Consider the following 13,583-nt stretch of genomic DNA (forward strand, 5'->3'; position numbering starts at 1 on the left):
ACACACATAGTTTTGCCTCCCTGTTTCTTGCAAGGTCCACACTGGGTTTTGAAGAAAGACAGGATTCAAAACGCCAAGAAATTCCTGCCCAGAGGTTCCAGGGCTTGAGTGGTTGCAAGACTGAAGGAGAAGGAGGGCCAGCAGGCTGCAGTCCGGAAGCTCAGAGAACAAAGGTGCTCATGTGGGAACATGGCTTTGGGCTGCTAAGCCCACCAGTGACCCCTTGGATCTGTTCCCCCCCCCCACTCGTCTGGGACTGACAGAACCCCACTCCTTCATTTCCCCAGCCTTGGGGATGCCAGTTGGGCTCAAGTCAAGGCTATTTTACTGTTCAGCTCTGGAGATCAGGACAAAGGTGGAGCGACTTCTCCAAAGACAGACCTGGTGGACGAGCCTCCTTTGCGGTGATGGAATTGAAGACACCTGAGCCCTCGAACCGGGCCCTTCAGGGAGCCATCGGAGTCAGTAGGAACGGGCCCCAGCGCCCGATTTTCTTTTCCTCTAATGGCGACTGCTGAGGCCTGGCCGCCGGCCGCTGGCAGCCATACACTTCGCCTTGTAAGGAGCCGAGTTATTAAGGCTGAAGGCAGGAGAAGGTCAACTCCAAGCCTGAGCAGTGAGGCTGGGGAGAGATGCGACCGAGCCTGGCGCCTTCCCCTCCCTGAACCCTGCACAACAGAGAAAAACAAGAAAGGTTGGCAGGGGGGGGGAGGGTATGGAGAAAGTCAGGGGGGAAAGGAAAACGCTGAGGAGGAAAGAAAAGAGCAAAGAACAAATTGTGTAATAAAGGAAGAAAAAGGGAAGAAGGACATGAAGAAAACGATGAATTAAGAAAGAGGAGAGATCAGAAAAAAAAATGAAGGAAAAAATAAATTGCAGGGGGAAAAGAAGGAAAGAAAAAGAGAAAGAGAAAGAAGCAAATAAAGGGAAAGAAGGATGAACAAAAAGAAAGGAAGGAAGGAAGGAAGGAAGGGGAAAAAAAGATGGAAAACGGATCTCCGAAAAGGAATTTAGTCGGTAAGGGAGGGGAATGGGGTTTTTCTCCGGAGCAAGCCGGCCCGACCACAGCCCTGACTTCCCGCTGGAAACCCAATCTACTGGGGCAACTTGGGAGCAAATCGCTAAAGTGGGGGCAAGGCTCCCCCTGACAAAGACACACTCCCATCTGTCTCCTTCTCTCCAAGCTTCTTTCCAAAGTCTTTTCTGTCTGGTTTCGATTCAAGAGGCAAAGTAAAATCACTGGCCGGCTTCGGCAGGGCAAGAATGCAGTTGTGCTGGCTTAGATTATCAGACTTCAGGATATGGGGAGTGCAGGGAGCGTGTTTTTTAGGTAAAGGTGACTGTTTGTGGCTGCGTGCACGCAACTAAGCGCAATTTCGACAAGTACGTGAACGGGTAAATTCCATAGCATCTGGGTGCAAATGTGCACAACGTCCAGATGTGAGAGGAACTCTGACGGCCGGGTTGCCAGGGTGGCTGTGAGATCTGGAGTGGACTAGAGGTCCCTCCAAGTGTCCTGGGTCTCCCATGTCTCTCTCATACCTGTTTGAAAATCGCCTTCCTGGGCTTCTGAGCATTCTTCAGTTTGCCCAGGATTTCCCCGCTCCCAGCTCAGCCTGGCCAGAGCCTTAGTGAAGTCAAAAGCAAATTTTTCCTTCAAGTTTTGGGATGAAAATGATTTGTCTGGGCCTCCAAAACAAGAGGAAAACCTCCTGCAACTTTCACCACTGGTGTGATTTTGTTTTCCATTTCACTTGAAGAGATTTCAACACACAAACTTCATTATTATTTTATTTTATTATTTTACCCCAAAGGGAGAGACACTCTTCCTTTCTTCACTTCACCTTTGGAATTTCCCAGATGATTTCCTGAACCTCTTTGGGAAACTCTAATTTTTTCTTGGAAAAATCGGGGTGTTTCTGGCGGGCACTTGGAGGGCTAGAGCCCGGAAAACAGTCGTGGTCCCTTTCTGTTCGTTGAGCACTACATTTTCCTTCTTCTGTTTTCACATGGGGACCCCTAGTGCCCCAGCCCTCAGCCTGCCCTCTGGAACCACCGATCTTCCTGGAATATGCAAGGAGCTAGCAAGGAGCACCCTTGTCCGCTCTCTTATTCCCAGTCCCACAGGCCCAGCCCCCCATCCCTGCTGCCCTTCCAGGCTCTGCTGTCCTACCGGGAAGAGGCGCATACAATGCCAGGGTTCTCCGGGTGGGTGGGATTGGTCGACAAGTAGGCACAGCCTGAGCACTGGTCTGGCCGGCAGCCCTTGGATTTTCACATCCCCAAATTGAGGCAAGAAGGGGAGCCCCGGCGTCAGACATAGGCACAGGTCTCTCAGCCCTCCCGGAAAGTTGGGAAAATGGTTTAACAGGGTGAATGCAGCAGCGCAGACTTCTCTGGACCCCAATCCAGTTCCCCAGGGGCGCAGGCCTGAGGGTCTTGGCTCTGCGGGGTAGGGCCGGTGGGTGCCGGCAGCGGCTTGGCCGTGGCAGCCCGAGTGCCTTTGAACGCCAGGCCCGGACAATAGGACGGAAACGGCCTTTGCTCGTGGCCTCGGAAAAGACGGAGCCCAAGGGGGCAGGGCTGGGACCCACATCCGACTGTACTTCCTTGGACCCGCTCAAATGCCCCCCTCGCCCCCATCCTCACCCTCACGCTTTCCTTTCTTTCGCCTCCACTGGGGCAGAATCCCAAAGTCTGCAAAAACCCAACAAGTTATTCAAGTCTGCGTCCGCTCGGGGTCTCGTTTAACAGCTCCGGGTTTGCGTTTATCCTGCGTAATTAGAGGCAAACGTTTGTCCCACCGGGGGTCCCACTTAGGCTGATGAATTTGATTTCTTTTTTCATTAATGGGCCGTGTTTATCATACTTTTAATTATTTCAACTTTAAACACTATTCGTTCTTGTGAGGAGGTGAGAGCCGAGGCGGGAGGCTCCTTCTCCCGGGGGGGGGGGATAATTTCCATTAATAATGGCAAGAATTCTGAAGCGACTCCAACCCCTCCCATGGCTGAGGTAAGGAGTGAGTTTGGGGTGGGTGTCGGGCTGGTAGGGAGAGCCGGTCCGGAGGCGGAGTGACTCCGCTCCTCTCCCGTTAGTTCCCCAGGTTAAGTCTTGGGGCTTGCTGTTTTTGAGAGGTAATCTGGAGTTTGTCCTCTTCACCCCCCACCCCCTTCCTCGCCCCCTCCCAGGCTGGGCTCCCATTCTTCCCCTGCGAAGCTCTTGGCAACCCTCCACCACCCCAGCCAGATCCCAGCGTGGCCGGGGCAGAGGCTCCGGGAGGCCCCCAGCTACGGACACCGAGAGAAAAACTAGGAAAAGCTAAGGTTGGCCAAGCGGTACCTGGGTGTGAAGGAGAGGGCCCAGCAGACCCCCAAACAGGGGGCAAGGGCAGGAGACTGGGACGCCAAACTCCAGGGACAGGCACACCAGGCAGGAAAATAAAGGAGATGTGAAAGAGGGGGGGAGGAACCCCCCCCCAAAGCCATATAATTCTCAATTGCTTTGGTCTTTAATTTCATCGCCCCATAAATGAGGAAATATCAGTTCCCATACTAAATTTTTATCCCCGGCTGATAAATATGACGGGGAATTTTCGTTGGGTCCTCGTAAAAGCGAACAGTTTCGATCAAACTGGTGGGGAAAGACTTATGCAGATAATACAAACAGAGTGGCCATAAAGTCTCCGCCGTTTCCCGCGGGGTGGGCGGTGGGACAAATGGCTCCCTGGATTGAGTGCCGCCCGGGCTGTCCCAAGTCTCGTCTGGGGCCTAAACAGCCTAACCTTGCCCCGGCCAACCCCTGCGCCGAGCCCACGGCGACCCCTGCAAATGAAAACACAAAACCCTTTCTACTCTCCCCCTGGCTGGCCCTGCAAACCAGTCACACATTACACATTTTCTTCCAGGATTCCCGGGGGTCCAGGGACCCCTGTGCCTCCTCTCTTGCCCCCTGGATGAGAGAGTTCGGCTGATTTCTTTCCGAAGTCCTTTTCTAGCAGCCGCTGGCTTGGGCCTCTCCAGGAGCGATCCAGCCTCCACACTCCACGCCAGGGCGCCCTGAGCACCGGTCCTTGCCCGGCCAGACTCCAGCCCTTTGGAAAATCGAAACCCCGGGCTTCGTCCGGGGTGGGGGGAAATGCGGGGCGACCGGAAAGACAAGTTATTCTCCGGATTCCGTTTCCTGAGGAAGGGGTGGAGAGTTTAGTTCGCTTTGGGAGAAAGGCCATGGAGAAACGGAAAGAACTATTTAAAATATACCCTGTCCCTTATTTCTCCTTTCCCTTTATTAAAAAATAAAACCCACAAAAACAGGCTGGTTCCTCTCCCCCATTTAAAAACGCCCCCCCCCAGCCCATTCGCTCTGCAAAGGACACGTCTCTGGGTAGGATTTTGTCGCATCTGGTGTCCTAGTTTCCCCGTGTGATACGTGACTCCCCACAAACCAGCGGAGGCCCCGCAGGCTCCCTCTTTCTCTCTGGGAATATTCCCTGTTTTAGTGGGGGCAAGGTCAATTGGAAAGCGAGGGCCGCCAAGGCCTGCAGCAAAGCAGCCGAACCGACTCCAAGGCCAAAGCCTTCCAGCCCTTGAGATGGTGACCCAGGAGCCGCCCACCCTGCAAAGGCCGGGCTGCGCTCCCGGGGTCGGGGAGCCGGTGCCTCTGGTCTTCGGCTTCCTCCTCCCCCGACCCCTAGATCCACTGGAAACCTCCTTTACCCTCCTGGAGCAGTCCTGAAGTGATGGTGACCCCCTCCTTGGTCCACTCCAGACACGGGAGGTTCCTCCGTCAAGCCCCACGGGGCACTTAGAACTCAACCAGCTTCCATGAGCGGAGAGGTCCGGGAACTGAGCTCCCGGGCCAAGCCCGGCGAACCGGGACGCGGGAGAGCAGGAAGTTTAGTTCTGTTTGGGATTCCTTAACTTTTTCTCCCTTTCTCTGCCCACTGGAGCCCTCCCCACCAAGTTCACCCCACACCCATCCCAAGGGAAGAAGCGGGGCCCAGAGGCCAGGAGAGGAAAAGAAGAGGTGAAGCGAAGGGAAGAAGTACCTGAATCGTGTCTTGACCTTTTAATTTGAATTTGACTGTTTTGAGCCCCGAGATGCCTTGATCTCTCCCTCTCTCCTGCATTTCCCCCCTCTCCGCCCCACTTTCCCCAAGAGTTACAGGCTTGTTCCCGGGTAAACAAACCCCATTCTTCCTAGAACCCCCCCTCCCACCTTCCTCCACCCCTCTCCTGCCCCTGCCGCCCCGGGGGCGCTTCCTTTGTTCGCGGGGAAGGGCTCCGGCGCCCCTACCCCGAGGCGGCTGCTAGGTGGCGCTGTTACTCCACGCTGCGCGCTCCGCCTGCCGACAACTTGACCCCGCTGACGTCACGGCCGTCTGAATCATCAAGGCCATTTTCAAATCCCATTGGTCTAGCCGTCACATGGTGAGGACCGAATGCGCGGATAATTATGGAGCTGATATTTCCCCCCCTCCCCTTCTTTTCCCTCCCGCCCCTCCAACCGCCCCCCCTCCCGGATGGGGAAAAAAAAAGATGTCAGCTCCTCCGCTGTAGTATTGCTCCTTAAAAACCCCTCTCTCTGAAAATGACATGCCCTCGCAATGTAACTCCGAACTCGTACGCTGAGCCCTTGGCTGCGCCCGGCGGAGGAGAGCGCTATAGCCGGAGCGCAGGCATGTATATGCAATCTGGGAGTGACTTCAACTGCGGGGTGATGAGGGGCTGCGGGCTCGCGCCCTCGCTCTCCAAGAGGGACGAGGGCAGCAGCCCCAACCTCGCCCTCAACACCTACCCGTCCTACCTCTCGCAGCTGGACTCCTGGGGCGACCCCAAAGCCACCTACCGCCTGGAACAACCTGTTGGCAGGCCGCTGTCCTCCTGCTCCTACCCACCTAGTGTCAAGGAGGAGAATGTCTGCTGCATGTACAGCGCAGAGAAGCGGGCGAAAAGTGGCCCCGAGGCAGCTCTCTACTCCCACCCCCTGCAGGAGTCCTGCCTCGGGGAGCACGAGGTACCCGTGCCCAGCTACTACCGCGCCAGCCCGAGCTACTCCGCGCTGGACAAGCCGCCCCACTGTGCCGGGGCCAACGACTTCGAAGCCCCTTTTGAGCAGCGGGCCAGTCTCAACCCGCGCGCCGAACATCTGGAGTCGCCCCAGCTCGGGGGCAAAGTGAGTTTCCCTGAGACCCCCAAGTCCGACAGCCAGACCCCTAGCCCCAATGAGATCAAGACCGAGCAGAGCCTGGCGGGCCCAAAAGGCAGCCCTTTGGAGAGCGAAAAGGAGCGGGCCAAAACCGCGGACTCCAGCCCAGACACCTCGGATAACGAAGCGAAAGGTAAGGCCGCCTGGGCCGCGGCCCGGCTGGGACGCTCGGGCACTTGGTCTTCGTGGCTGGGGCGGGGGCAAGGGGAGGGTTGGGCCGAGGAGGCCCTGGACGGTCCCGGGAATGCGATACCGGCTTGCGATTCGTGTCTGCTGAGCGCCAGGCTGGTGGCGCGTCATTTGGCTAAGGAAGGTAAGCGGCAGAGTGGAGGGGCTGGGCCGGCAGCGGCCGTGGGCGCCGAGACCCGGGAGTGGTGCGCACCGCGGGCAGCCTGCAGGCGCCTTGTGCTGCCCAGGGCTGATGACGGCTCCCGGGCGCGTGCTGGCTTCGGTTTGCTTGCTTTGCGGTGGTGACTGGGGGGGCTGATGTCCCCCATACGGGTCAGAAGCTGGCAAAAAGCTTAAAATGGCGATCTTGGGCCAGGGACTAGGGAAGGCTTGGGAGAAGGGGGATTCCGCTTTCCTGCGTTTTCCCAGTTGAAAATTGTTTCCTTCGAAGCGCGATTTGTTGTTTGTGAGTCTGATTCGTGCTTGTGGTTTGGGCTCCTGCGGTTTGGGCTCAGCTGTGGGGGGGGGGGGGTGGCCTCAGGCAGCGGAGCTGGGGCAGAAAGAGGTGGAGGTGAAGGGCTCACCGCCACGTCCCTCCCTCCCTCCCTCCCCCAAACGCCTGGCTTGGGGATGGCGTTGGAACAGGGCATTTGGGATGTTGTAAGTTCTTTTTTGTCTCCCCTGTTAATTTTTTTTTCCTTTTTCTTTCTCTACTTAAATTTCAAAAAAAAATTTTTTTTTCGTTGTCTTCCAAAAGCAACTTACAAATGAGTGGTTGGAAAATTTCTGTGTGCGTGGCAAGCGGTCTTCTCCTGAAAGGGAATGCTGCTTTAGTTGGATTTCATCGTGATTTGGGTTGGAGAGAGAAAGCCTATCCAGAGTTCAAGCTCAGGGTTCAAGATTCATTTCTGCTGCAGGAACTGGGGGCCTCCAGGACCTTTCTCTGACACCTGGAGAAAGAATGTGGGGGAAATGGGAGCAGTGGAGGGAGCCTGAGGGCACCGACTTTCCCTGAAAAGTTGAAACAAAAAACATCAGAAAAGGCCCAACTGGGAGGAGAGGAATAAACCTGTTTCCCATGGCACTGGCTACTGGAGGCTGTATATAAATGGGGCTCTTTGGGTGTAGAGGGAGATGGAATACTGAGAGAGAGCTGAGCAGACTGGGGGCGGCCTGGATCTTGTGGCGCTTTGTATATGGATGCGGCGCACACGCATGCCTGGCGGCGACCTGTGTCACACTCACACACACGCCTCTCTCAGGCTTCGCGCACACTCACGCATGCCCGCTCCCTCTCAAACACGCACACACGCACACACACTGTTTTGGCGGGCAAGGGTAGAGCTTTGCCCTCTTGGGTGTCTCCTCAGCCAGAGGATGAGCACGGGTGTGTTCATGAGGCTGCAGGAGTGAGGTACACACACCCACGGAGGCTTCCCTGTGGCACATGTGCAGCGTGAAAGTTTAATTTTGTGCCCCCTCCTCAGGCTCTGAGCTTTGTTGGGACACGATTTTAGGATGGGAAAACCTGCCTCCTAACCCCCCACCAAAAGCAAAGTCAAGGTTAACAAGTCTACCTCCTAACTGGGACTGCCCCCGTTGGGGTAGGCAACCCTTCCTCTCCTCCCCTGTCCACAACAACCTAAGCCCCTCCACCCCAACTAATCCCTCTAACTCTGCACTTTGCCTCTGCCTTTCTTGCTTTCACCACCCTCCCCCATATGGTGTCTCAACCAGGCCACAGCCAAGAGGGCTTTTGGCCAGACTTCCTCATTTGTAATTTCTCCCTTCCCCCCAAACCCAACAACCCCAATAAGAAAATAAATAGGACAGAGTTAGATGCGGAGAGCCTCAAAACAATTTGGCAAGAGGCTGCAGGTGCAGAGGCCGGAGCGGAATTAAGGACATTCAAATGTCTTAAACTATAGCCTCAAGTTTGCTTTTGTGTGTGTGTGTGTGCCTCTTGATTCCCCCAGGGCCCCGTCCCGCTCCCCAGGAAGATAAGAGCGAGGAATCCGGCAGTTTCATTTGGCAAAGCGGGGAGATAGAGCACAGAGCCATCAGCAGAGTCCTTTGCTGGGTGCCCTTCTTGAGTGTCTGGACTCTGGGGTTTTTTTTCCCTAGAAAAGATGGCCAAGGTCTCTTCTGCTGCTTGAGGAGCAAGGCTGGTCCATTCCAGCCAACAAGTGTACCAAGGAGAGAAGTTGTCAATGAGATAATGAGAAACACACACTATGTCTATAGCGTCTCCTTATATAAATAGACACGTGTGTGCCTATGTGTGTACATATGTGTGACAGTGTGCATCTCTACAGGAATACACATGTACGTACAGGCATACATATCTCTGTAGACTAGGTGGAGATTTCCAGGAGGCTGCATTTCCTCAGGATATCTCTCTCCCTTGACCTTAGGTCCCATGGCTAGGGCAGTTGTCTGAGGACCCCTCAGCACGCCCCAGAGCTGTTGCCCCTGACCTCTGCTGCCTGCACCAGCAACCCTGCTTCAGCTACTCACACCTGGGGGAAATGGCCAGGAGAGGAAGAGCTGGCAACGGGAGATTGAAAGGGGCAGAGTTGCTCTGTGGCACTTCAGGTGGGAACAAGGGCTGGGGGTCTGGTGCAGGGACAGCTGCGGTGGCCTCTGGCCACAGAGCCTAAGGCGACAACATCCCTCCACTGAGTTGAAAGGGGTCAAAGCTCTCTGGGAATTGCTCTAGGCAGCAGGGGGGACTCTGCAACCCCGTATGAGGCCTGGGAGGCGCTTTTCCTTCTAGTTGGATTTTTCCAGAACTGGAATGAAACACAGAGGAGGGAGGGCCTGGTGAGGTTGAGAGCGCGTGCCAGGGTCAGGAAGCTGAGGGAGAGTGGGAGTACTCAGAATCTGCTAGGTCAAGGTGGATTGGGGTAATTTAATTAATAAATGCTTTGGAGGCGAGAACTGTCTGTCTTTCCCCCCACGTAAGTCAGGACCCCAAAGAAATTCTAAGAGCCCTGAGCCCAAGAGGACCCCACCAGTCAGGCCTGTGGGGTGAAAGCAGCCCCCCTGTGCTCCCTCAGCCGCCCCCACAGCTGGCTGGCAGCAGCGAGGGTTTGCCTCTTCAAGGGATACTTATGTAAATAATGTTATTTTTAACAGAGGAGATAAAGGCAGAAAACACCACAGGAAATTGGCTGACAGCAAAGAGCGGAAGGAAGAAGAGGTGCCCCTATACTAAACACCAGACGCTGGAATTGGAGAAAGAATTTCTGTTCAATATGTATTTGACGCGAGAGCGCCGCCTGGAGATTAGCAAGACCATTAACCTTACAGACAGACAAGTCAAAATCTGGTTTCAAAATCGCAGAATGAAACTCAAGAAAATGAACCGAGAGAATCGGATCCGGGAACTGACCTCCAATTTTAATTTCACCTGAGCGCGCGGCCTCCCCTCCCCCTCCCCCCTCTCCCCGCTCCTTCCTTTCCCCGCCCCTCCTCCCTTTGTGCCTGGTGGTATATTTTTTTTTTTTCCCTCCCTGAGTATAAATGCAACGCGCCTGCAAAAAAAGGCAAAGACCTCAGACTCTCCTTCCAAGGGACCTATGGTTCGTGCTGCGAAGATGCATCCACCTAAAGCATGAGAAATGGGGTGCCGGGGTGTGGGGTGTGGTGTGCCCGCATAGACAAGGGTGGGAGTGTGGCTGGTGTGTGTGTCAACCCCTCACTCACCCACGCACTCACACACACCATCCTGTCCTCCATGCAAAGTTAAGGTCGAATCCACCCGATCATAGGGGGGAAAAGAGGGAAAAAAAAATCAACCAGAGAAGGTCTGTAATCTCGCAGAGCACAGTCAGAATCGCTCCTTCCTTGCTGCATTTCCTCCTTAGGATAATAGACGTTTTGGAAAGTTCGGCTAGTGTTTTGTGTGTTTGTCGTAGCGCCCAGCGCCTCCAGCAAACCCTCTCCGTGTCTTTACCTCCTGGTTGCTCTGAGAATCTGCTTGAAGTCTCGTATTTGTACTGCTTTCTGCTTTTCTCCCAATCCTCCCAGCACCCCCACATCCCCCCGCCACTGACACCTCAGAAATTCCATCCAGAGGAATACAAAAAAAAAATTTAAAAATTTAAAATAGAACATAGTGAAGCAAAGACAGAATTCCCCCCCCCCCTCTCCCAAATATCGCCCTGTCCCTGTCTGGGAGTTGTGTTATTTAAAGATATTCTGTATGTTGTATCTTTTGCATGTAGCTTCCTTAATGGAGAAGAAAATCCTAATAAATTTCCAGAATCGTAATCCTCAAATGGGTGGTTTTTTGTTTTTAAATGTTTTTTTTAGCAACACCCCCCCCCCCAACGAGGCTGAGTGTGTGGATGTGTGTGTTTTGTGTTTGACTCATCTCCTAGAGCCTTTCTAGAATGTCTCTTGGCGGGTTTAATGTAAGTGAGAGACCATAACGTTGATTTAAATATTATCCAGGTGACCACAATAAGTCAAGGTCATAAAACAGTAATGTCAGGACGGTCTTGGTGCGCGCGAGAGGTGGATTTTATGATCTGCAAATATAATGTGGTGCTGCAGTAAAAGATGCATTTAAAGGTGACTGGAGGAGGGAAAGAGGCAGAGAGCAAACTGCAATCTTGAGGAGCAGACGGATCTGATTGCCTGGGGTGCTGGGCCAGGCACACCCCACCGCTGCTGGGGGAACCCCAAGAGCCCCCCACCTATCCAAGGAGAGGAATAAACTTAACCGCCGGAGGGGGACGAGGAGCTCAGCCACCCCCCCCCCCTCGACAGCAGCAGCAGAAGCTCGGGCAGAGGCAGGAGGAGGAGGCGGCGACAAGGTAAGAGAAGCGGTTTCTTGTTCTTCTCTTGGCGGCGGAGTGGGGACTAGCGGCGTCCCCAGGTGCCCGGCCGTGCCGCGGGCACAACAGGGAGGAAGGTGTTTTGGGCATCTGAGCTTGCTGAGAACCCAGGCTTGCCTTGTGGCCGCTCGCAGTGGAGGGCAGTGGCCGGGAGCTCCCTCTCCTCCCCTCCCCGACCCCGCTGCCTTGGGGTTCGGCTGTTAAAGGGGTGAATTGGTGGTTTTTGGCTTCTTTCGCTACACGGGCACTTAGGGTCGCCTTGAGGTCGACACATGGGTCTAGATGTTGCTCAGTCTGGTCGTCTGCTGGGGGAAGCAGGGGGAGGGTGGGCTAGAAAGGGCTGGAGCTTGAAGCTTGGGTTTCGTGCTTTCTGCTGGTTTGGATGTGAGCCTTATTCAGGCTCTCGGTCCCCACGCTCCCTGGCCGTGGGGCTTTGCCAGGCAAGTGGCCTGATTGGAAGAGGCTCTGGAGCACAGGCGCCTTGGTTCGGCCACCCATAGATGCAGGGAAGCAAAGCAGAGCTGAGAGAGGGAGAGGATCGGAGGGATTCCAGGAGGAGAGCACAGGAGAGCCAGATGGACAAGACAGGGGACCCAGCTCAAGAGTGGAAGGACCCTCCAGCCTCCCCCAGGGCCAGAGCCAGAGGCAGGGGAATAGCTCCACTGCGGTGCTGGGGGCGGGGCGGGGGGTTTGGCGGCTGGAGGTCCCATTTCACCAGAGTTTCCCTGAGCAATTTGCTTAGACCAGAGGCTGATGAGGGCAGTCAGACCCCCTACCCACCCAGCCACCCAAAGTCTACTCTCTAGTCCTTAGGGAGGTTGTGGGGGCGGAAAGGGGGACGGGGCTGAATTTCTTCCTTCCCCAACCCCCTTCCCTTCTCCTCCCGATAGATGCAAAGCCGAATCTCCCGCCCTGCTCGCTCAGCTGATCTGTGGCTTAGGTAGTTTCATGTTGTTGGGATTGAGTTTTGAACTCGGCAACAAGAAACTGCCTGAGTTACATCAGTCGGTTTTCGTCGAGGGCCCCAACCCACCTACCCGGCTCCTTCCCTCCCCAGTGGGACTGCCCCACAGCCCCCTGCCAGATAGGGCAAATGGGCACAGACTGATGAGGGCAAGCTGTGAGTGGGGCCGCAGGACAAGTCTGGAGAGCCCCGTTTTATCCTGTCCACTCCTCAGCCTGTCCCAATCCCTGTGAGTGAGGGAGAGGAGTTTTTTCCTGCAGCTATTGTTTCCTGGGCCCAGCTGATGGAGACAGACAAAGAAAGTCTAGCCAATTCCAAGGAAATTCAGGAATTTGAGCCAGAGGTGGCCTGGTGGGCCAGCTCAGTTGGGTAGCTGGGTGGGGCAGGATCAGTAGAAGAGAGGAGAGCACAGAAAGAGAAGGGAGTCTCTGGAAGGGCCAGTTTCTCTCACCTGCCACCTCCAAAGACAAAAATCTGCCTCCAGTTGGCTGGGGCTGGAGCTTCCCCTTAGAAAAGTGGGGTGACTGGGGTGGGGGGGGGGTCCCAAGAGTTGGGGAACTCTGAACGCCAGCTCAGCCACCTCCCCTTCCCCTTCTATAGTTCCATCCCCAATGAGAAAGGGCATATTTAGGGTATTAGTAGGTTAGAGGGAAGCCATCAAGTCCAAGTAGAACCCCCCCCCCCCCCACACACACACACACGCCCTACTGGGAAACATCAGGACAGGAACCTGGCTCTAGTCTCTGTCTCGCTGTCTGTGGCCCACAGGCCTGGGTCTGTTGTGTCTGTGGCTGTCAGGCAGCTGCTTGTCTTTGCGCTGTGTGGAAATGTCTGGGTGAACGGAGGCTGCCAGCGCCCACCATTACCATATTGTTGGGAAGGTTGTTGGCTGATGCCAGGGGGAGGAGGGGAGGATAATGGAGTAAAGGAGAATCTGAGCAATGTGAAACTTTGCAAAGCTTCTTCCCCTCCTTTCTCCATCTGGTTCCTCAATCCTGGCCCTGGTGGCTAGAGAGAAGGCTCCCCAAAAAGGCTTCTCTGCCTTCAGAGAAAAAATGGGGGGGGGGGGTGTCAGGGAGAATGGGGAGATACACCCCTGCTCTCAGAGAGATTGGGAAAGAGAAAGCCAAAAGGGGGAGGACAGGCTGTTGGTTCTCTTACTTTGGAAATAGTATGGTTATTAACACATTCTCAACTTGGAGACGGGAACACAATTGTGTCCCTGTAACAAAATATATACCTGGAGTTCTATATTCTCACAGTGGTCTGCTGGGGGGATATTTCTAACCCAGTATGAGTGTGAGTCTCTGTTTCTGTATCTCTGGCTCCTCCAGGCTCTCTCAAATCCCACGTCTATTTTTTACGTGAATACTTCACGTATTTTTCTGTCTTTCTTATAC

At 54.8% G+C, this 13,583-nt stretch overlaps 1 protein-coding gene and 1 long non-coding RNA gene across 2 annotated transcripts; one reads left to right on the forward strand and one right to left on the reverse strand.

Annotated features, from left to right (window-relative positions):
* Positions 1–2,854: 2,854 nt before the first annotated feature.
* Positions 2,855–5,426, reverse strand: LOC123592009. Its single transcript, XR_006709535.1, has 2 exons — positions 4,716–5,426; positions 2,855–4,182 (listed from the first exon to the last, which is right to left on the reverse strand). It is a non-coding gene; the product is annotated as an uncharacterized LOC123592009 (long non-coding RNA).
* On the forward strand, positions 5,416–10,650 carry HOXC10 (homeobox C10). The gene is made up of 2 exons (XM_045466776.1): positions 5,416–6,340; positions 9,514–10,650. Exons 1-2 carry the CDS (start codon positions 5,590–5,592, stop codon positions 9,789–9,791), a joined length of 1,029 nt encoding a protein of 342 aa, XP_045322732.1. The 5' UTR covers positions 5,416–5,589; the 3' UTR covers positions 9,792–10,650.
* Positions 10,651–13,583: the final 2,933 nt, after the last annotated feature.

Source organism: Leopardus geoffroyi, chromosome B4, assembly GCF_018350155.1.
Source record: "Leopardus geoffroyi isolate Oge1 chromosome B4, O.geoffroyi_Oge1_pat1.0, whole genome shotgun sequence".
In the NCBI taxonomy this organism is placed as follows: domain Eukaryota; kingdom Metazoa; phylum Chordata; class Mammalia; order Carnivora; family Felidae; genus Leopardus; species Leopardus geoffroyi.